The 24,194-nt window shown below is 42.4% G+C and overlaps 1 protein-coding gene across 1 annotated transcript in view; it reads left to right on the top strand.

The window, feature by feature from the left end:
• CTNNA3 (catenin alpha 3) overlaps positions 1-24,194 on the top strand; it is a 960,805-nt gene that overhangs the window by 228,500 nt on the left and 708,111 nt on the right. Inside the window, exon 7 of the mRNA XM_034775301.1 lies at positions 124-327. Within this exon, the coding sequence (XP_034631192.1) occupies positions 124-327 (204 nt within the window). The remainder of the gene's footprint in view (positions 1-123; positions 328-24,194) is intronic.

The following is a 24,194-nucleotide window of genomic DNA, read 5'->3' as shown; positions in this document are numbered from 1 at the left end:
GTCTTGAGCATCATTATTTTGGATATATTTGAATGGCAAAGTAGTGGTAAGAGGGAAGATTGGAAAATAGAATGTTACAGTTAGCCAGGCAAGAGATGACCAAATTTCTAAATTTTTTTCTAGAGTTTAATCATATTGGATCCACTTACAATGAATGAAGAAAAAATAAGGCCATCACTAGAGAAGCGTTTGGAAGGGATTATCAGTGGGGCAGCACTGTTAGCTGACTCTTCCTGCACGCGTGACTTTCATCGAGAACAAATAATCGCAGAGTGCAACGCCATCCGCCAAGCTCTCCAAGATCTTCTGTCTGAATACATGAATAATGTAAGTGACCAGTTCTTTCCTGTTGTTTTTGTGTGTGCTTCAAAGCACATTTTCTACATTGCCATGCATTATGTATAATCAGTCTGGTAATCACTGGTGCCTTTTGACCTTTTACTGTAGTTTTAATAATGCAGGCTACTTATGTATTTATTAGAGTGCCAAAAGTAGTAGTTCTCATGCATGTATGTGGTACACAAGGCTGGGTAAAATTTTGTGGATGAATAGTTTATTCACCAAAAAATGCGGTTTCAGGTAGACTGAAACTACTTGCAAAATTGGGTTAATTCAGTGAATAGTTGGCCTGCACTCCCTCCCCCTTCCCAAATTGACGTTTTCTAAACACAATGTTTGATTTTTCATTTTGAAATGACATTTTGTTTAGAATTTTACCCCCCGTACATTTAAAACAAAGGAGAGAGAGAGAGTAAAAAACACCCGACAATGAAACAAAATGAATAAAACAAAACAAAATCCTGTTTCGTGTTGACCTGAAACAATTTTTCTCCCTTGAGATTTCTTGGTTTAGCCACTGAAACGAAAAATCAGTATTGCTCAGCTCCATTGGTACGCCCAGGGAAAGCCAATTATTCATCTTCAAAATGAGCAAGATTTATCCTGTCCCAGGCAAACTGTGAAATATCTTATATCAGAAACGGAGGGGTATGTAGATTACTTTATCTGTGATGTACGTGTCACAGAGATACTATGTTTCTTTGAATGCTGGGGATTTTCTTTATAATTTTACTTCCTGGTGGTCTCTTAGAATTTGAGGACTGGGATTCTAGGATTTTCTACTTATTTCTACAATATGCAGCAAATTTTATGAAGTTTTGCTTTGTGTTAAAATCTGAGTAATCCATTTCCATGTATTCTTAACATAAACATTCAGGCACTCATAACTGATCAGTAGAAGAACAACAAGCTGTACATGTTGAGATCCTCTAAATGCAAAATTTTAGGGCACGGAATGTTGAGTAAATCCAGAAATCTGATTGCCCAGCATGCTTTATAATGTGTCTGTGGCAAATCTTTGAAAAAGTGATAGTTTTTATAACTTTTTTTTAAAAACTGATTTTTAGATCTGAGTAACTAGTTTGATACATAGCTAAGTGCACTGCCAGACACAAAAAATAAAGGTGGTAGGACAGATACCATTAATATGGGGACAGTGCACTAACATCATGGGTTTCTTCTGGAAACATCATAATCATTTTCAGTAGACACACTGATATTATCTAAAGCTACTTTGAGATGATGCATCTGACACAGTCCATTGACGGGATGATTGTTTCTCCTTATGGGAGCTGAAATTGTTTTCTTTTTTGTAGGTACTGCTAGTCGACATATCTAAGGCCATTCTGGGGTGTGTGTGTGTGTGTGTGTGTGTGTGTGTTAACCTCAGGATAATAAAGTAGAGAACTTTAAGAAAATCTTTGTATTCCCAGGTGTGTATTAGTCTCACAGAGATTATACTTGCTGATCTCTTCCTCTAGTCATTTATTATAATTAGAGAAAATCTACAGCAATATTAAATTAATGTCTGTGAATTCAACTTGATATTTCAGGCTTGAAGTCTATAAAGATACTTTTAGTTCTGATTCTTTTCACTGTCAGCATTAATTTGTCTGAATCTACAATGAACTGTTAGCCTCTCTGGCAATACTTTCTGAACGTGAGTAAGAAATACAATATTTCTTACTTCAGCTCAATTTGAACTATAATCATTGTAAAATGCACAAAAGATTTAAAGTAATCTTAAAACATTTGTGACCCCTCTTAAAAATAGCTTAGAGTTAATTTGTGATTTATTGTAGATAATTCTTCAGTGAGTTGTTTAAATATAAAAAGATAAGAAAAATTCTGTCAGTGTTTTATCTTTTCAACGTTATTGCAGAAATTATGTTGAAGCCTGTTGTTGTTACTGGACGTGATGATAGAAGCAGCCTCTTATTCAAATTATTAAGGTCCCTTTTGTCTGTTCTCACATAGTAAAATGCAAGGAAAGGGACCCAGTGTGGCAAGGAGCTCTGGGGGAATAGACTTGTGTGCCTGTGCAGAGCCCCACTGATTTGATACTTTGATTTCAGTAGGGCTTTATGGCAGAAGGATCTGCCATTGCAGATATCATTGCTGGATAGGGGCTTATTTCTGTAAAGTTTGCTGCAGAATTGTATTATAAAAATGACATCTTGTTTAGCACTGTAAATCCTACAGAAGTAATGCCTATATTTTTCCACAAGAAGGGAAGAATTTTGTACAGTTTAATCTTTAAAAAAACTTAAAAAAAAAAAAGGAAAAAAAAAAGGGCAGAGGCAATTCTGCTGCAAGTGGGCAAATTAATTAACTGATTAGAATGAAAGACACACATCTTTCAATCTATTGTACTTACCTTTATTTCCCAATATTCAAGTTGAAATCCCTTTACTTTCTTGCAAGATGTCTTTTGATTGCAGAATTTGGAAAGCTGCCTTCATTCTTCGTGTTCTGATGCCATTATATTCCATTTCTTAGAACTAATCCATACTCTGCATCTATCTTTGACGCTATTTCACCTTAATGGGTCTATTTCTATAAAATGCCCAATTTTTATATATTGTGTTAAAAGTTTCTATTCTTCTTTGAGTGATGTCCCTGTGGGTGCTCCACTTTAGGTATTGAGTGCACCTGCGCTTATAATTGGAGGTTTGTGGTAGCAGTGCCTGGTTGGGTCACACATGCACAGCCCCCGTCTTGCACTGCCTCAGGCAGCTAACTGGCGCTGTGTGACCAACCCTCCCTCAGTTCCTTCTCTATCTCCTTTGGCTATGAGTCAGAGCATTCAGCAGCACCTCAGAGCTTAGTTAGCATAGTATACCTTTGTTAATTCTAGTTTTGTTATATAGTTAACTCCTTTCATGTACTTGTCCCTGTTTATTAAAAATACCTAAAACAAACAAAAAAACCCCACCTTGTTTCCTGACTAGAAATAGGTTTTCGTTGAACCGTTACTCCTGGTTTTCCTCTTGGGGTAGGATGAAACTCTGCCCTCAGGGGCATGCCTCATTCTCTGGGCTTTAAACATTGCCTCACCTGTAGGTTATCGATCCCAGTATTGGGTAGGCACGCTCAGTGTGTCTGCTGCTTAGGTGAACCACATGTGCCTCAAAAGTGCCCTCATCGTCACAAACTGACAGCCCAGACCAGGAAAGCCAGAGACTTGCAGCTTAAACTGCTGATCATGGAGAAGTCTCTCTGGCCGGTGGTCTGAACCAGAAGCATGGACATCCCCGCGACACAGTTCACTGACTGCAGCGTCTGTCAGGGGCTCTTCTTTGTCTGTGACTCATGCGACAGACCACCAAGCTAAAAAGGTGGCTAAGAAGCATACGCTGCCGGTGTTCCCCAAACCAAGAGACCTTGTTGGTACCGACAGCACTGACAAGCTTCACAGCCAAGATAGCAGGACCTTCCGGTATCATGGGTAGCGTGAAAGCTAAAGACTCCAAGAGAGCTAGCCCCAAGGGGAAACAGAAACCCCATGCCTTGGCACTGGCGGAGCCATCCCAACACTCTGCACCAGGCACATCAAAACAACTGCAGCCTATGTTGCCACCTCCTGTCAGCATAGCGCAATTGACAGGTGCACCCATACAGACAACAGCTCCACAGCAGTTGGTACCCACTATTACCACATCAACGGCACCAAGGCTGTTGGTACCACAATTCTTCCTTCCCAGAGACCTCATGATGTCCTCGACACCCGACTCTCCCATTCTCAGCACCGAGATCACCACAGCACCATCGGTACCGAGCTGCCCCACCACTCCACCACCATCTGCTCCCACTTTTTCGAGTGAGGATGAGGGAGAGACATACCCTCGCACCACTCTTCCACCACCCATGAAACGATCAAACCGGCCCTGCCACACAAGGGGTACTATACAGGGGCCAAAGAACAGCAGTGGTATGGGCACCCATGGATGGCACTTATGCCCTTCCCTCCACAGTGGCAAGATTGGGCCCATGGGTGGCATATCCTGCACACCAATTCAAACCTCTTAGCCCATTCAGGGAGGGTACACAGCAGTCACCTGTGCCGTCGGTACCGGGACCATCTGAGCCCCCTGAAGAGATGATGGGAGAACAAAGAAATCTCTGACCAGGATGTTGAACCAACAACTCATTTTTCTTCATCGTCCCTGGACAACACCATCATGCACCCTCCTCACAACATGGGGGTGACTTTAGATATTTCCAGGATTTCTATAGGAGCGTTGCAGATTCCCTTGACATCTCACTGGAGGAAGTGTAGGAGACACAATATAAGCTCGTTGACATCCGGCAAAACATCAGCATAATCTAAAATCTCTTTACCCATGAATGATGCAATCATGGAACCTGTGAAACACATCTGGCCAGACCCCTGCAACAATTGTTCCAACCTGCAAGAGGTCTGAAATATTATGTCCTTGCAAAGGTAACAGAGTTTCTTTTTTTACATCCCACACCAAACTCCCTGGTAGCGGATGCTGTCAATGAAAAAGGCAGACAATCATATTTTAAAAATACACTGTATGACAAAGACTGGAAGAGGCTCAACCTCTATGGCCGAAAAGCTTATTCCTCAGTGATGCTTCACCTTAGAATTGCTAATTATGAGGCGTTATTAGCTAAATACAACCACACAAATTATGGCAAAGTATCAGATTTTATTGAATTTCTCCCTGAGGAGAAAAAAAGAGTAATTCGGTGCACTCATTTCTGAGGGCCAACTGAGCTCCAGGACGGCACTGCAAGCTGCCTTATATTCTACAGATACAGCAGCACGATCTACAGCCACCGTAATGAGAAGGGCATCCTGGCTGCATCTCTTTGACTTTCCCAAAGAAGTGCAAGCAACAGTGGAGGACCTACCATTTGAAGGGCCCAAACTCTTATCAGCCAAAATGGATGAGTCTCTGCACACCCTCAAAAACTCAAGGGTGACTCTGAAGTCCCTAGGTATCTATACTCCTAGGACAAAGAGAAGACAATGAAGGTATTACAACCCACATAGATTCCGGTCCATGTCAGGGTTCTCCATAACATATTCAAATAATGGGGGATTCCCCACAGTAGACCTCTTTGCAACAGAGCATAACACCAAATGCCCACTGTTTTGCTCTAGGGCTTATTTCCTGAATGGCACAAATGCTTCACAAGATCAAAGAGGACAAGGCCACAGTAATAATGATAGCCCCCACATGGCCTTATCAAACATGGTTCCCCTAGATTCCCAGAATGTCAGCGTGCAGATCTCTCCTACCTCGTCTCCTGTCCCAGGACTCAGGACAAACCCTGCACCTGAACTTGGAGACACTCTGCCTCAAAACATAGTTGCTCCATGGCTCCAGGGACCTGAAATTACATGCTCCAAAGAAGTCCAGAGCATTTTATTAAATAGTCGCAGACCAACTACCCGCCACACATACTTACACAAATGGAGACATTTTGATTCCTGGTGTCACAGGAAGCAGACCACATCGGTATTTGCACCCTTACCTTTGATTCTGGATTACTTGCTTAAATTTAAGAGATCAGACCTCTCTATTAGCTCAGTCAGGGTACATATCTCAGCCATAGCAGCTTTCCACCATAAGATAGATGGTGCATCAATTTTTGCACACCCTACCATCAGATGTTTTCTGAAAGGCCTGAACAACATTTACCTCAAAATCTGCACTCCCACTCCAACTTGGGACCTCAACTTAGTTCTCCAGGGCATCACCAGATATTTGTTCGAACCATTAGCAACTTGCTCGTTTCTCCAACTGTCAATGAAGGTGGCCTTTCTAGTCTCCATTACATCCACAAGACGAGTGGGGGAACTAGGGGCTCTCATCGCTGATCCACCCTACACAGTATTTTCAAAAGATAAAATCACTTTCTGATCACATTTCAAGTTTTTACCTAAGGTTGCCTCCTCATTCCACCTCAACCAACCTATCTACATACCAGCATTCTATCCTTAGCCACATAAGGATAGAGATGAATTATTCATTTCAATCACGGAACAATCAAAAGGAGACACTATATTCAAACAGAGGCTCTCCAAATGGAATTCAGAATGCATCAAACTGTGTTACCAGCAACAGAACCTGCAACTCCCTATGGGGATTTGTACACATTCCAGCAGAGCAATGTCGACTTTGATAGCTTTTCTGAACAGTATTCCCATTATGGACATATGTGGAACTATCTCTTCCCATACGTTTATGCAGCACTCTGCAACATCTGATGCATTATTCGGACTTACCATATTATCCTCTGCCATGACTCTGAAGCCCCTCCCTTCCATTGGAGGGCACTGTTCTGAAGTCACCTAAAGTGGAGCACCCACAGGGAGAAGAAGAAGAGAGGGTTACTCACCTTGTGCAGTAACTGAGGTTCTTCGAGAAGTTTGTCCCTGTGGGTGCTCCATTACCCTCCCTCCTCCCCTCTACTTAGGAGTTTCTCACTATGCTCTGCAGTAGAGAAGGAATGGGGGCGGGGGCAATTGGTCGCACAGCGCCCTGGGATTGCGCATATGTACCCAACCAGGCACTGCTACCATAAATCTCCGATTACAAGCACAGGGGCGCTCACCACCTAAAGTGGAGAACCCACAGGGGGATACATCTCGAAGAACCTCAGTTACTGCACAAGGTGAGTAGTAACCCTCTCTTCTTGGCTGTGCACATAATTTCTTTTATTTTGATTTGAACATCAATTTCAGTTGATTTGTGTGTGAGCTTAGTGTCACCAGTTTCAGAACTGCTAAAATGAAAGCACATTTTGGTTCTTGTTAACCCTATGTCATGTATCATAGTCGTTGCTATTTGAAAGTCAAAATATGCCAACAGGTACCAAAAGTTACCACAATTATTTCTTCTTGTTAAGTACATGGGAAAACTATACTAATCTAAATTGGGGCAATGGCTGGAATAGGCTGCATTTTTCATGGAGACCATGATATATTAGTTTACTGCACTAACTTTTTCAATGTATAGATGAGACATGAGCTGGAGGAGACTACAGTGAAGCAAATATTTTTATATTTACAATGCTCTATAAAGGATAAATCCGGACTAAATCCGGCAACTGGATAATACCTTGTTATGTTTATGTAGCTCATTTCAGCTGCAAATTGAAACAAGACAAATTGAGGCTAGAAATAAGATGCAGGTTGTTGTTGTTGTTTTAATAGAATGAGGGTAACTAATTATTTGAACAGCTTACTTTGGGATGTGGTGGATCCTTCATCACTCGAAATCTTTAAATTAAGGTTATTCGAATGATACTCTTTAGCTCATCCAGACATTACGAGCCTGCTGCAGTAACCACTTGGTGAAAATCTATGGCCTGTGTTATGCAGGAGGTCAGACTAGATGATCATAATGGTCCCTTCTGGTGCATCTATTAACAAAACTGGGATTATTTTTTCTACCACAGAAATGAAGACAATGTTTCTCAGGTGAAACAATGAGGTTTTTTTAAGAGTATTTATCCAATTAAAAGTGCAAAGGGAATTATAGGGGATCAAGAAGTAACTGCTCACATTTGACTGTTGCTAGGATGGCAAGTAACACTTCTGCTCTTCTGAAAAATGACATGGATTCTTTAATTACCATAAGTAGCTATTCCTTGGGTTTTACATCTGATCTGAAAGACAGCACCCCCAGAAAGGAGGTGGGAAATAGGTTTGAAAGACTTAGGTGTTAGTTATCACATTTTTGGTTAATTGAAAGGAGTGAATTTAAAAGGTGTCTTTTTTTTATAGCCTTTTAAAGTGCACTTGCTGTATGTATGGAATTAATATTGATTATATTGATCTTGCAGGGAGCACTGTGCTCTAATTGAGAACAATTTATGGCCCTTTGTGAGTTTTGGATTAAACAAATTTCTCAGAGATCTGATTATCAGTTATCAAGGAGCTCATTTCACAAATCTACCTCAGCAAAGAGTATAAAATTTAGGAGAGAGTGATAATTTTTCACAAGCTTCTGAGCAGCTGTAGAGGAGACATGACACTGAATTGAACTGTAAAAATTCAGTAGACCTTTGTTAACATAGGATAATTTGAGGACTATATTGTGATTGCCCTACTGGATATAGTGGCTGACTGACTCCGTAAGGAGTACCACTGAACAGGTAATGCTTGTTACATATGAAGTCAGTGGAGAAAAATGAATCCCAGTCTAGCCCTAAATATTCTAAGTAACTAAAAGGTGAGAGATGGTGGTTGTGGTGGTGTTCCAATAGCAGTATATTCTTATTTCTTCCTATCTCTAAATTTCTGACTTGAGTCCTAAGCATGAATTCTTGGGTCCATTGACGTCAGTTGTAAAAATCCCATTGGCTTCAGTGTGGCCAGGTGTTCACCCCAAGCCAGGAGAGATATCTCCTCAACAGCTGCTGGCTTCTATAGGCATGAATCTCTGATTCATTTGACCTTTGTCCTCTTAAACTGTACATTTTATCACATTTAAAGTTGTAATGATTTAAGAGTTCATATTTCTTTGTGAGATGTGCTCCTTGTAATATTTTACTGTAAACATATAGCAGTGGTACCCTTCTTCTGTGTGCTGCTGGCGGCGATTCTGTCCAGCTCTGAAGGCAGTGCCGCCACTAGCAACAGTGTAGAAGTAAGGGTAGCAATAGTGCAGCGCCCCCCACCCCACAATAACCTTGCAACCCCCCTACAACTCCTTTATGGGTCAGGACCCTACAATTACAACACCCTGAGATTTCAGATTTAAATAGCTGGAATCATGAAATTTACGATTTTTAAAAGCCTATGACCGTGAAATTGAACAAAATGGACCATGAATTTGGTAGGGCCTACACATATGTGATCCTGGTTTAAACAAACACAAATTAGAGGGGAATCTTAAAGTGTTGCAGAGTCAGCATTTCTAAAATTGTATAACTAACAGTGAAATAAGTTCTAGTTAGCCTAAGGGACAGAATTCATGTCAAAAAATCTCATGCTTTATCACTTCCAGTAAATATACAAACATGAATATTACAGACAATCAGAAGAGTTTGTAACACTCAAAACTATTGCTAGACTTTTTTTAAAGAAGAGGAATGTTCAATACAGTGTTTCAAACTGATATTCGAGTGCTGAAAAGGGGTTTTACCCTATACAAATAATAAAGACACTGTTCCTGCCCTGAGGAGATTATATTCTGCAACAAACAAAATAGCCAGACATATAATAAATTGCAAAGTAGGGCAAAAGGATAAGCTTCAAGTATAGCAATCTTTCAGTAATTGTAGCTGGATTAGTAATGTACAAACATACTTTCTGAATTTAACACTTATGGATATTGTTAAAGTACATATTTACACTGTACAAACCATTAAATAACAAAAAAGTCAATTTTGTGAGTGTGGGAGGGGTAATTAATGGCAGGCTTGTACAATGTCAGAGGAACTGTACAAACTTAGAAATAATGAGCAATTTGAAGCTACTAATAGAAAACCTTACAGAATTCCACTGGCTCAGTGATTTAGAAATAAAATCTTGATGAACAAGTATGCTGGGAGCAATGTGGAAGTAAGACATTTGATGATGATGAAGTTAAGGCCCTGACCCTGCAAATACTTACATATGTGTTTAACTTAATTTATGGGGGTAGTCCCATTGACCTCAATGGGAGTGCACACCCAAGTAAAACTTAGCATATGTGTAAATATTTTCAAGATCAAGACCCAAGGTTGTACCAGTGTAAAAAGCATAACAGGATAAGGGATGGCAACCCTGGCACTCTTAATGTTCCAATTCCGTAATACACAGCACTACTCTTCCAAATATAAAGCATTAGAGGACTACATAATTAATGAAATGAAAAAAGGCTTCAGTGTGTTAGAAGACAAGCAGAGGAAGTACTTGTATTCTGCTGAAAAAGTTTGCAGAAAGTTCTTCCGGAGATTGCGGAAAGCCTTCAAAAATATTGATAACATAAAGGACAAGTAAAGAGTATTGACAATGGTGAAAATGTCTGGAGATGATTTAGAAATGGATTCCAAATGAGTATCTTTATTTTGTTCTTAGCTCTAGTGCTCAAATGGAAAAGTGAGCAATTAATATATTCATAAAAGGCTTTTCTTGGAGGAAAAGGTTCAGGTCAAGATTTTAAAAAATGGGAGTCTAAAATCTGACTCCTAAATCCACATTTAGGCACCTAAATAATTGCCTAGATTTTCAAAGATGGTCAGTGCCCAACAGGTCCTATTTAAGAGCTTTGGCCCAGATCTGCAAAGGAACTTAGATCCACAAAACCCCTGCTCAACAACTACTGCCTAATTCAATAGGCACCTAAAATCCCTTGGTGCCTAACTTTTTGCTGTAAAATGTTCTTAAGGCATGTCTGTCTCCAGGAATGTGCATTGCTGTTTCAGGCAGGTGTCCAGGCCTCTCAGTGCAGCCACGCCAACTTTCTAATGTGTTGGGGGTGCTTGACCCCTTGGCTCTGCCCCAGGCCTTGCTAGGGTTGCCGGGAGTCCAGTTTTTGACCTGAATCTCCACTTGAAAAGGGACCCTCATGGCTTTGGTCCTGGGCCGCCCCACAACATTTTGGCACCTGAGGCGGGGAGCTCAAATGACGCCCCCATGACCCCTTACTTGGGCCAAAACTTTGAAAGGCCTCAATTCTGCCTTCTTCCTGTTCTACTCCTCTCATGGTACTGCTCTGCTACCTACCCCAATAAATGAGAACTAGCAACTTAAAATGCCTTGTTCAAAAATTTTAAGTAACACTTAACTTTCAAACGCCTGAACAGCAAATGTAACTTTTCTTGTCTGCATAGTAAACACTGGCATTTTTATCTCTTTGAATAATCAAAGTGGTGCTTTCCATGCCTTCTTGGTTGCAAAGATTTGAACTGCTTCCTGCAAGTCCACAGTCTGGGCCAGCTCCTGCTCTATTGAGGTAGTTGCAAGGCCGACCAGTCGCTCCTGTGTCATTGTGGATCATAGATGTGTTTTTATTAACTTCAGCTTGGAGAAGCTGCATTCTCCACTGGCAACTGTTACAGGAAGTGTTAGAAGTATGCACAGAGCAACAAAAGCATTTGGAAAGAGTGTGGTCATCTTACTCGTGCACATATATTCCAGAACAGCCTTTGGAGTTGATCCTGCTGAAATGTATCTTGAAAGGGCTTTCAGTTCATCACCTAAATCTCTCGCATCAATATCGCGCATGTCATCATGTGTCAACACTGTCTCTAGTGCCCTGCATTGCTGGTGTAGGTCGTCTTCAGGTATAGTGAGGAATTTTGGAATATCATACAACATCCCAAATCTACTGCTGTGTTCCTTGAGCTGCATGAAATGTTCTTCAACTGACTGTATTGCATAATCTAGCACTTTTCAGAATGTTTTGAAATCCCTCATCTGACTGGTAAGACTATAGGTATGACTTTGCTTTGTCCAGTTGTTCCATTGATCCAGCTATATCAAGGTCAACAGCTTGGAGTCTCTTGCTTACAACATTTATTTCAAAGTGTATGTCATGCCACAACACTAAGCCACACAGAAATTTGAAGTTATGTATGTTTCTGGTGATTCCATTTCCCTCTGCCACTGTTCTCCCACGAACAGTTGCTGTCATAGCACTGTCCTCCATAATGGCAACTATGGCATCATCTATCTTCCCAATTTGGTGTTTGATAGGCTTTATCTCTTCCACTCGACTTTCCCATCATGTGGCACTCAGTGGTTTCAGTGTCAGAGAAGATGTTCCCAGATGTTGCTTTAAAATTTGCCATCAATGAGTTGTTGCAGAGAAAAATACATAGATGCTTTGAATTACCTTAAAAAATTCAGCAGCCTCACTAGAAGATGATACTGCATCACTGACCACCAAGTTCAATGAATGAGAACTGCATAGGACAAAAAAAAGCTCGAGGGTTTAACTCTAGGATCCGTGTCTGCACTCCTCTGTTCTTTCCTCTCATGTTAGCACCATTATTGTAGCCCTGACCTCTCATGTCAGTTATTGCAATTCCCATATCTTCCAGCTTTTTAAGAGCACGTTTGTCATACCAGCTCCTGTAGTATCATCAATGTCAATAAATTCTAGAAAATGCTCTCTGACTGTCACCATTGCAGGGACATTTTCACTAGGTTCTGTTGTTGTTACAAAACGCACCTTAAAGTTGTTTGTTCCGTATGGCTGATGTCTGGTGTACAGTCCAGAATAACAGAGTAATATCTTGCTGACTTCAGATCTGCCACAATCTTCTGTTTGACTTTTGTTGCCAGTAACTGTATGATCTCATTTTGAATTGTTTTTCCAAGGTAGTGGTATATGTACATTTCTTGGGTGGTGACTCTTCTTAGATGCTCCTGGAGTACAGCATCAAACTCAGCCATCAGCTCCACAATTTTAAGGAAGTTTCCATTGTTTGGCACATACAGCTGATCTGAAGTGCCACGCAGTGTAGGTTTTGGGTAGCAAGCATTCTTACAATGGCAATGAGCCTTTTCAGAACATTTTGCCAGTCAAGAGACTCTGATGCAATCTTCTCTTGATGCTGGTCATCTGTGGTGGCCTTTAACCATCGCCTCATCTCAAGCTCTTTCCACCTATGAATGTTCTCTGGTGATTTGCTGCCTTCTCATGGCATGGCAGATGTCTAGCCAGATTTTTCCAGTGGCTGGAACATTAGACTGGAAGAGTTTGCAACAAAAACAGTATGCACCATTCTGGGTTTTGAGTACATAAGCCATGGCCTCTCCACTTTGTCACCATTGGGGATTTCACGCCAGTAATGTGTTGGATGGAAACTTTGGGGAACATGAAGTTTTTCACTTGCTGTGGCCCATGAAGTACAAGGAAGTCCCTCAGGCTACTGCTCAAGTGGGTCCACAGTCCTGGATCATCTAGACTTAAGGAACTAAACTCAGCAGCAGCTGTTTCTTGTGCCTCCACCACACTCTTCTCTGATCTACACTTTTCTTCAGGAAGGTGCCCTGTTACATCCATTTGAGATGGAGATATGGATGCTGCAGTAGCTGCTAGGTCACCTGCACTCCAACTAACTGGAAGATCCCGCATCTCCTCACCACTCACATCCTGAATGGGACCGGAAGGCTCAGCGTGAACATTTGTGTCTATGTATCTCAGGAGAGCTCCTTCCTGCTTAGATAGAAAAGCTTCCTTTGCTTGCTTGCTTTTTCTGAATGCTGCCCCAGAGGGGCGTATTCTTCTTTCACTCATGACTGCTGTTCTGTGCCAGCTATAGTGGCTCTCAACACTCAGTTGAAGGGGACAAATAAGCAGGCTGGTAGCAGGGCCTGAGTGAGGGAAGATATCAGCATCTTAAGGGCCTAACTGGCTCCTACTGCCTCAGTTGACTGCCTGTTCTCCTCAAGTGGGTTCAGGGAAGCAGTAGGAAACAGGAAGCTCCCTGAGAAGCTGGTGTTAATCAGACCAGGCTCCTGGGGGTGCTAGAGAGGTACATAAGAGGCTCCTACTCTCTCTCTCTCTGCAGCTCCTGCTGCTTTCTGTTACTCCCTCTCACCTTTTCTCCTGCCTGCCTGTTATGTCTCTTGTGCCCTCCGTCCTCCAGTACAGCACTCCACCATCTCTCTGCATCTAGAGCAGAGAGAGTACATATGCACCAGCAGCAGACACAATTTTCTACACTCTGGGTCCTAGTGGCACCCCCCCACACACATTCTGGCACCTGAGGCGGCTGCCTCAGTTCACCTCATGGTAAGACCAGCCCTGCTCTGGTCAGCACTGCTGACTGGGCCATTAAAAGTCTGGTCAGTGGCGCAGCAGAGTAAGGCAGGCTCCCTGCAACTCCCGGAAGTGCCATTATGTCCCTGCGGCTCCTAGGTGCAGGGGTGGCCAGGGACGCTCAGCGCACTACCGCACCTCGAGCACCAGCTCTGCAGCTCCCATTGGCCAGGAACCATAGCCAATGGGAGCTCCCATTGGCCAGGAACCATAGCCAATGGGAGCTGCGGGGGCGGCATCTGCGGGCAAGGGCAGTGTGCGAAGTGTCCTGATTGTCCTTGTGCCTAGGGGGCCACAGAGACATGCCGGCCACTTCCAGGAGCTGCCTGAGGTAAGCACCGCCTGCACCCCTGCCCCAGTCCTGAGCCCTCTCCTGCAACCAAATTCCCTCCCAGAGCCCACACCCCCTCCCACACTCTGGATCACCTTGGCCCCAGCCTGGTGAAAATGAGCGAGGGTGTGGGAGAGTGAGTGATGGAGGGAGGGGGGATGGAGTGAGCAAGGGCGGGACTTCAGAGAAGGGGAGTGGCAAGAGTGTTTGATTTTCTGCAATCAGAAAGTTGGCAATCTTACTCCTCGCCCCCACCCCACCCCTTCTCCCAAACCCCTACCTTTCCCCTCCCCCACTACACTCCTTCCCCCAAGTCCCCACCCTTCCCCACCTCTTCCTGCCCCATTCCACCCCTCCCCTGAGCGCGCTCCACCCTTGCTACTCCCTTCCCCCCAGCACCTCCTGCACACCTATGAACAGCTGATCGCAGGTGGGAGGAGCTGGGAGGGAGCGTGGGAGCTGGCTGCCAGTGGGTGCTCAGCACCCACCATATTTTCCCCATGAGTGCTGCAGCCCTACAGTACCCACGGAGTTGGTGCCTATGCCCCAGTCAAGCCAGGTGAAAATAGGTGTTGTCCTGCTTATTTATCTAATCTGTGGGGCCCAGTTGGGTAGGTATGTTCTGACTATGCCTAACTCCATACAAAATGGCTGGGGATTGGAGCTGGGGACAGAGGAAGACTCCTTTATAACTTATAGCCAAGTGATTAGGGTATTTACCTAGGGTCTGGAGTACTTGTGGCACCTTAGAGACTAACAAATTTATTAGAGCATAAGCTTTCGTGGACTACAGCCCACTTCTTCGGATGCATACCTTTTCACTTCAGCAGGTGGGTATTGTAGTTTTAAGAATGCTTGATCGAGATCTTGTAGGTGCTTGTCTCTATCTGAGGAATTGGAGCAAATGCGGTTATATCTTAGAGCTTGGCTGTAGACAATGGATCGTGTGGTGTGTCCTGGATGGAAGCTGGAGGCATGTAGGTAAGTGTAGCGGTCAGTAGGTTTCCGGTATAGGGTGGTATTTATGTGACCATCGCTTATTAGCACAGTAGTGTCCAGGAAATGGACCGCTTGTGTGGATTGATCTAGGATGAGGTTGATGGTGGGATGGAAATTATTGAAATCATGGTGAAATTCCTCAAGGGCTTCTTTTCCATGAGTCCAGATGATGAAGATGTCATCAGTGTAGCGCAAGTAGAGTAGGGGCGTTAGGGGACGAGAGCTAAGGAAGCGTTGTTCTAAGTCAGCCATAAAAATGTTGGCATATTGTGGGGCCATGCGGGTACCCATAGCAGTGCCGCTGACTTGAAGGTATATATTGTCCCCAAATGTGAAATAGTTGTGGGTGAGGACAAGGGTCTGGGAGCTCCCAGGTCAATTTACCCCCTCTGCCTGATGATAAGGATTTGAATAGGAGTTTTCCACTTCTCAGGTGATTGCCCTAACGATTGGACTAGAGAGTCATTTTCACTCTCTGGTCTAAATAAATATTAATTATTTATAGAAATTGCAACAGCTTCACATCAGAATGTGCTGTAGTCTCGTGGTTAGGTTACTCACCCTAACCCTGTTCAAATCCCTTCTCCTTATCAGGCAGATGGGGCAATTAAACTGATGTCTCTCATATACCGAGTGAGTTCCCTAGCAGCAGACTACAAGGTATGAGAGGAAGTTTCCTCCTCCTCCTCCTCCTTCATTGCAACACCTAAGTCCCTTTCTGGATCCAGGTGTTTATGCCCTGATTTTCAGAAGTTCTGAGTCCTCAGTAACTTCCCTAGGCATTATTAACAGCTACTTGGTGGTCAGTACTTCTGGAAATTATGCCATAAATCCATTTAAGAGACTAACTTAATGCTCCTGTTTTTGCAAATTGTCGCCTATAGCTTCTGTGCTTAATTACTACCAATTCCTAGTTAGGGAGTTCAGAAAAGACTAATTCTGGTTTGATTGCTTATTAGTTTTTATTGAGAATGTTTTCATTTTATCTAGTTTGCTTTTGAAGGTTGTTTATTTGCCTTGAGGGAATGAAAGAGTTAAAACAGCTTAATTGACTCAGGAATAAAGATGATGCTGTTTAAATTTAGAAATTGAGCCAGCAGCTATCATGGAAATATAGTAAAAAGAAATATTAATTTGTGCCTATGTTCTGCTTGGCTGGTGAAGTCCAGAGAGGAAATATTGGCTCCATTTTTGGAGGACTTTTGGGGTAAAGTAAGGGGCAGGCTTCTCTTAAGGAAATGTAAGTCACTCATTGTGGCACTCTGTCCCACTCTTGTCATGGCTAGGCCAGAGATAGAGGTTGATAGGTCTTCTGCAGTGGGGTCTGTTAGCCATAGCTGTAGCAGGCTCACCACGAAATGGGGACTGAGGGTATGTCTACACAGCTGTTAAACACCCACCACTGCCCTGTGTCAGCTGACTTGGACTTCTGGGGCTTGGGCTGTGGGTCTGTTAAAATTATGGTGTAGACATTTTGGGTCAGGCTGGAGCCTGGACTTTGGGACCCTGGACTCTTGGATCCTCCCGGCCCCGCAACCTGACCCGGGTTCCCCTGACCCAGGCCAGCTCTGGGTGTTTAATTACTGTGTAGACATATCCTGAGTGCCATATGGCATGAGTGTGGTTACAATTGTTAAGCCTAGTTTAAGACTCAATCACTTGATTTTTGTTAATGTCAAACTATCAACCTGTCTCTAATCTCTTTTTGTAATGGAAAGTTACTGACACCACTGTATCAAGAAGCCTAAGATTTGCTTGATCTCTGTCAGTCTTCTTTTAGCCCCAGTTATGGTACAAAGACAGCACTTGTGCTTTTGGTCAATAGTGATAATCTAGTGGTGAATGACGATCAAGCATTGGTGTTGGTTTTAGTGGAGCATTGTGCGCTAAACTGTCTTCATTATGAAGGTGACATCCAGGTTCAATCTCTCTTCATTAAACTGGGATGGTGCATTTGAGTAATTCTCCCACAGCCTACCTGACACAAGTGTTTTGGCTAAGACTTTATCTAGACATGAAGGAAATAATGTTGTGTACAGTAGATTGGAATAAACCACTAGAGGTATAATATTTGCTGCCTTATTCGGGGAGTACACCTCCCTTTGTAGCACTGCCAAGTTATGGGTCTTGTTAGCTTCTCAACTCCTTATGCCAGTTGGATGATTGGGCATCTGTTCTTGGTCAGAATATTGTGTGGCTGTCCCTTTGTAATTTTTATTGACTTTTGGAGCATCTTGAAAGGCCTCTCTTTCTTCACAGGTTTTTTCTTGATGTTGAATGCCTGGGTAATTTTGATGGGGAGGTGTTGGGTTGCAGGGTAGAGTGATGGGGCCACTGAGCTGATGTGAAATATCTATATATTTTAAATGATTTGAATGTACACCTTCTAAATTTGGAAAGGATTTTTTCCAAAAACCTAAATTAATCTGAGGTTTAAGTTGCCAATACCAGGACAACCCTTAGGATCATGGGAACATGCAGCTGACCTAAAGCCACCCCAATGTTGCTAACACTTGAGGTGGTGATGTATCGCAATGTTGGGGAATGCTGTGAATTTCTCAAACTATAGGCAACACAATAAGTTTTGAGTGAGTTGCCTACAGTTCCCCCTTAGCCATTAGAGGCTGGTGTACTGTTTGTGCCATAGGTCTCAGCAGTAGCAGAGTATTCCTGTGCACTCTGAGCAGGGCCGGCTCCAGCTTTTTTGCTGCCTCAAGCGGCGAAGAAAAAAAAAGATAAAGTGCCACGATCAGTGGCACTTCCGCGGCGGCTCTACTATGCCACTTCATTCTTTGGCAGCAATTCGGTGGCAGGTCCTTCCCTCCGAGAGAGACCGAGGGACCTGCCGCCGAAGACCCAGAGGTACTGCCCCGAGCACCTGCTTCCTGCGCTGGTGCCTGGAGCCGGCCCTGACTCTGTGCAGGGCAGAGCCCTGGAGCAGGCAAGAATAGCAGGGCCAGCCCGTCCTGAGCTTGCTGGTAGTAGCCTCATCCCTCCACCACCATCCAGCAAGGGGGAGTGTGTTTAACAGCCCACACAAATGATCTCTCCTGCTCTTTGGAAGCTGGACTCCGCTTCAGGATTTTAGAAGAAGAGAGTGTGGCTGTTGGATCTGTCTAAGGGTGGAGTAGGGTGTGGGGAGCAGGGGAAGGGGAGTCAAGGAGCAGGTATGCCGTGGAGGGATCTGCAGTGGTATGGAGGGCCAGGGTATGAGGGAATTAGAGGGCAAGTGTGCAGGGAGTTGGGGCCTGCGTATTTGTGTGCAAATCATGTATGTATGTAGGGTTCTGTTTTCAACTTGGGATTTTTGGATACACACTGGGGCTGGGGAGGTAGAGTTCAAAAACAAAACAGACACCATTTTTTTAAAAAGAAAAGTCATGATTTTTTAGGCTGATCATGCTTTTGTTGTGTTCTGACTCATGAATTGGAACACTCTCTCCTGACCTGTGCAGAACACTCCTCAGCCTTAGCTCAGGAAGTGGCCCTCTATTTCTGCACAGAGGCTACTTTTCGAATTTATACCCATACTTCCAGTGATTGATAAGATTTTGTGAGGTATTTTATTGCCACTGTTCCCATTAGAGCTGAGAAACATATAGACACTTCAGGCTTCATATTATCTGTGCTTTATGAGTTCTTACTGAAGGAAGTTTTACCACTTCCCTGGGTAGAGAGGAGAGACCATTTTGGTTTGTAATCATAGTGGTGTAATGAATCTAATATTTGAGCCTATCTACTATATACATTTGCATCTTTTGGTGGTATTATCCTTTATTAATTCATACATTATACTTGCTATAGGAATGGGTTGGCTTTACCTTTAAGGTAGCTTGAATGTGAAAAAGATTGGAACTCTATAAACTCAAAATAAGGAAAACAAATGAATCTCTTATGACACATGCAGTATTGAATGAATCAAATATTAAGCAAACTTAATTAAGAATTGTACTAGATATGAAAGAGATCTGTTGCTTTTTCATATCTAGTACAATTCTTCACAATAATGTTTACATCCTGCATCTCTCTAAAGAGTCCTTTACTCTTCTTCTGTTTTATGGTTTACAGCCATATTCTAGAGCACTTTTCATAGGAGAAGCAGTAACGTTAAAATGTGATCAGGCAGATTGGTTGGATTCATTAGAAGCAAGACTGGCAAGCTCTGGATATTATAGTTTCACTTCACAACTGTCCATATTCTGATGTCAGGGCTTTCCCCCCCTATTAATTAAAATAGGAAGTATCTGTTTATGTTCTCTTTCCCCGCCACCACATTGGGAGGATTTTAAGACTCAGATGTTATGGAGCAATGCGGTCCAGTATATATTGACTTGGACTGACACCTGCTAGAATATATGTTCAGCAATTTTCTGAATCATTTTATTATTCCCCATGTGTACAGCACTAGAAGCAGACAGGTTGCTTTTTCCTGCTGTACTGGCTTAAAAGCACACTGAGCAAACACATCAACCCATTCATAGGCTCACACAGAATTTGGGCTATTCAGGAGACTGAATGTTCACCATTCCTTATGCTGCATTGGTTTTGTGGGGTAGGGAGGGTGATTGGTGGTGGTAGGGGAAACAAATGTTCTTATGTGTAAACACTGGTCTTTAATCTCCTCAAATATATTTGGGATTTATTTTTCCTCAGTGGACAAGATTTCCTAGGTATTTAACAAACACCTTTTTTTTTCCACTGCCTGCCAGCTAGTGGTAGGCTTTTTTTTTTCTCCTCTAGGCAAAGCTGCACTGGTGACATGCATAAAATGTTACCCTTGCAGGAGCTCACTGTCACCACCAACTGACATCTGAGATATCGCAGATGTTCCATAGTTCAAGTTTTACTCTTGTCTCAGATACAGGTGTGTTTTATTGCTGGCATCTGTTGGTAAATGCCACCTACCTGCCTCAACAAGTGGGGAGAACTTGATGGGGCCAGTGGCGAAAGGTGACAGTCCCAGCAGCAAGGGAGGGAGACACTCACTAGGGCAGTGGTTCTCAACGAGGGGTACACGTACCCCTGGGGGTATGCAGAGGTCTTTCAGAAGGTACATCAACTCATCTAGATATTTGACAACAGGCTACATAAAAAGCACTAGCGAAGTCAGTACAAACTAAAATTTCATACGGACAATGACTTGTTTATACTGCTCTATATGCTATACACTGAAATGTAAGTACAATATTTATATTCCAGTTGATTTATTTTATAATTATATGGTAAAAATGAGAAAGTAAGCAATTTCTCAGTAATGGTGTGCTGTGACACTTGTATTTTTATGTCTGATTTTGTAAGCAAGTCGTTTTTAAGTGAAGTGAAACTTGGGGATACACAAAACAAATCAGACTCCTGGAAGGGGTACAGTAGTTTGGAAGGGTTGAAAGCCACTGCGCTAAGGGAAACCAGAGCTCTTCTTCCTCCCCCCCCCCCCAGAGTCTCTGGCACCCATTGACTGGCTGGAGAAGAGGGGTACTGATTTCCCAACTCCCAGGATTTAACCCAGTGCAGGGGCCATGTGGAGCCTATTTTGGCTCACTTCGAGCAGCCCCATGCTAACCCTCCAAACTAGGAATAGGAATCTGGCCTGACAGATGCTGTGGATCTAGCCAGTTGCCTATCTGGGGGTTGGGAAGGAATCTTTTCTCCCATGGGCCAATTGGCAGATGACCAGAGAACTTTTCACCTTCCTTGCAGCACCTTCAAGCCACAGTGGGTTAAGTAGGAATGTGTTTAGCACTTAACTGAGGTACTTGTTTGAGGAGTTTTTGTCTCAACTTGCAGCCAGTTTCCAGTGGGTTAAGAGAATAAAACTAACTGTTCCCAGAAGTAAAAGGCCTGGGATTTTTGTGATGGGTCTTGGGCTCGTGCGATAGGCTGAGACCCTGTGGCTTTCGCGGGCTGAGGTTCAGACCTAGTGGCATCCCCTACCCTTCTACTATCTCTGAGGAGAGCCTACCCTGAGTTACAGGTTATATGGTAAGGAGCCCTACAACTTCCCCACTGAAACCAATTAGATGTCTGGTGTAGGCGAGTATGGGTGGTGGGCATGTAGCACACCTCCCTTGAGTTAGAGTTTAATAAAAGTTGCAGCCTGCCATTTAATTCCATACATATGTGTGTTCTCATTTCACTGCTGTCTGCATTAACTGCTGTCTGTAATATGCTGCACCCCATGTATCCCTTGCCCATTTTTTCCTCAATCCTGAAACTATCTACTTAGGAGCTCAGACCTGTTGTTTTTTCTTCAAAATTCTGTTTGATTATGACTTCTAGTGAAATTATCTGTGTAACTGCATGACTTCCAGTCTCTGCATAACTGGTAATTCAGCTGATCAATTAGAGAATCTGAGTGCATTGACAGAGATCAGCACTTTTGTGAATGTCTTTGTGTTGCTGTGTTTAGCATGCTATCAGTGTGCGTTTATTCTAGGGTAAAAAGAAACCTGTTTCAGTCACTTACGGTACAATCAAAGATCACTGCAGCTGTATGAAGTTATATATTATGGTGCCCAACTATTTGACTGCTACATTTAGCTATTACATGGTATGTATCTCATTGTCAAGTGCGAATGCCAGTGATTACTACAGTATGAAATGGCTAAAAGGTCACAACCTTACTAAATTATAACCAAAGAAAGCCAAGATCCAAAAGTCTCATTAGAGGAGACTCTGCAAACAAAGATTGCAGTTGTGGTTTGTATTCCCGTGCTCTAGAAACAGACATGTTATAGTGTAGAAAAGTCAAATTATCTCTTTTGATTTGTGTTCCCTCAACACTCTCTCTCCTCCAAACAGAAGTGGTGTTCCTAAACTCATTCAAGGGTCAGGTAAATGGAGGTGTAAGTTATATGACTGTAAGTGTCTGATGGATGGTGAGAATTAGCTCACATTTTTATTTACTTTTTTTGCTTTGTTGGCATGGTATCATGGGTAAGTGTCTCCCAAAAACTAGCATCACTAGATAGCATTTTGTACTGGCATTTCTACAGAAGTTGTTTGGTTTTACAATGGTGTCAGATATTGGTGCAGTGCTGTTTGGTTTGACTTTAAATAATCTTACAATGTCTTAAATAGTCTTACATTTTGTATACAAAATTAGTGAAACTGAGAATTATTATTGCATTATCATTTTTATCAGACATTTAGCTTTAGTGTGTATTTTTGTTATGAAATGTTCAGGAAAAGAATTTATTTAGTATGTTAAGACAGAAGTTGAACCCTGAAATTCATTAGTAAATTTAGAGTTGAAAAGTAAGCTGCAGCTAAATTTACTTGGTTTATTTAGCTTTATAGACTTGCAATAAACTGGGAGCTATGCACATGAGCTGGAGAAAGATAATTAAAGATTTTCTCTCCTTAAGCCCTGTTCTTCATTTATTAGTTCTGAGCCAATTCACTTCAGCATTAATCGGATGCTTACTTGAGGATCGCATTGAAATAGTGTAGGGTGATGGGTAGCTCATGGATCTAGAGGAGCTGATTCAGTACAATAGTCAATAATTTGTATTTGGTATACATAAGTGCTTGAAATGTATTAGGCAGCTAAAGACTATTTTTTCCAGTAAACTTTCAGTGCTTCAAGGTAGAATAAATTCTTGATTATGGTAATAACCAAGTGTCACAAAGAAATATTAGAAGTGTTCCTTGACTAAACATCTAGCTTGCTTTTTAATCCGCAAGGATTTTTTTCCACTGTTCATACAAAATTACTGTCAATAAGAGAGATTTTAAAAAAAAATCAGGAATGTAATGTAAATAGTGCATTCATTTTAATTGAATTTTTCTTGTTTCTTTTTTTAAGGACTTCAAAGATTGTAGCCACTTGTCTAATATTCATTTGCCATTTCTAATAACTGTTTGTAAGCTTAACACTGGAGCTTGTATCCCTTTTGCCCCCCCCCCTCCTTTGTCTCCATACCATAGTCATACCTTCTACTTGTGGCTGTCCATCTATTGTGTGTGTGTCTCTCTCTCTCTCTCTAAATTTCCCCTTCTGTTTCAGGTTAGATAAGGTATTTACAGTTTAATACTTTTTTCACATTTATATATAAACATAAAAAGAACACTTATCCCAGGCTTCGGGGACTATTGACCGAAAATTACAAATAAAAGCAAACTAAGACCTAAACAACCGTAGAAAATCAACAACTTTTCCCCACACAAAAGAGTGAAATGCACAAAACCAAAATATCCCCACATCTGCTCCTGAAAAACCCTAATCCCCAAATAAATATCCATAGCCTGTCTTCACCCTCCTCTCCCACTGCCACCACCTACTTTCCCCAAATACATGCTCAAATAGGTGAGCATTGTAACATCCCCGAAGGTCAACAAAACTGGATGGTTTTCGATCATGGGTGAGTATGAATTCCACAGCCTAGGGGACCTCATCAAGAATGCCCTACCAGCAGTTGCTCTCTCTTATGTGATGATAAACACATCACTTAGCAAACTACTAGAATCCACTACTCAAAGCCATTTAGGGCACTATTCAGCGTAGCAGGTCAGAAACAATATTTGAAAACTAACAAGTAGCCAATGCAGATTCTGGAGCACTGGTCTCAGACTCGTACAGAATCATCATTTTACAAGTAGATGCTGCCTTCTGTACCATGTTGAGTGTCTGAATTGTCCTTAAGGTAAAACTGTCAGTTTCAGGGGTAACTGCATCTGTGTTCTCCTTCCAGGGTCCTTTGACACTTAAGATTTCAGATTCCCAGCCAAGTTCCCTGTGTGTCTCTCCCTCCTGACCAGGGTTTTTAATGTTACAGAGTCCCCTGTTA

Source organism: Trachemys scripta, chromosome 7 (genome assembly GCF_013100865.1).
Source record: "Trachemys scripta elegans isolate TJP31775 chromosome 7, CAS_Tse_1.0, whole genome shotgun sequence".
In the NCBI taxonomy this organism is placed as follows: domain Eukaryota; kingdom Metazoa; phylum Chordata; order Testudines; family Emydidae; genus Trachemys; species Trachemys scripta.
This window is presented reverse-complemented; position numbering and strand designations above follow the sequence as displayed.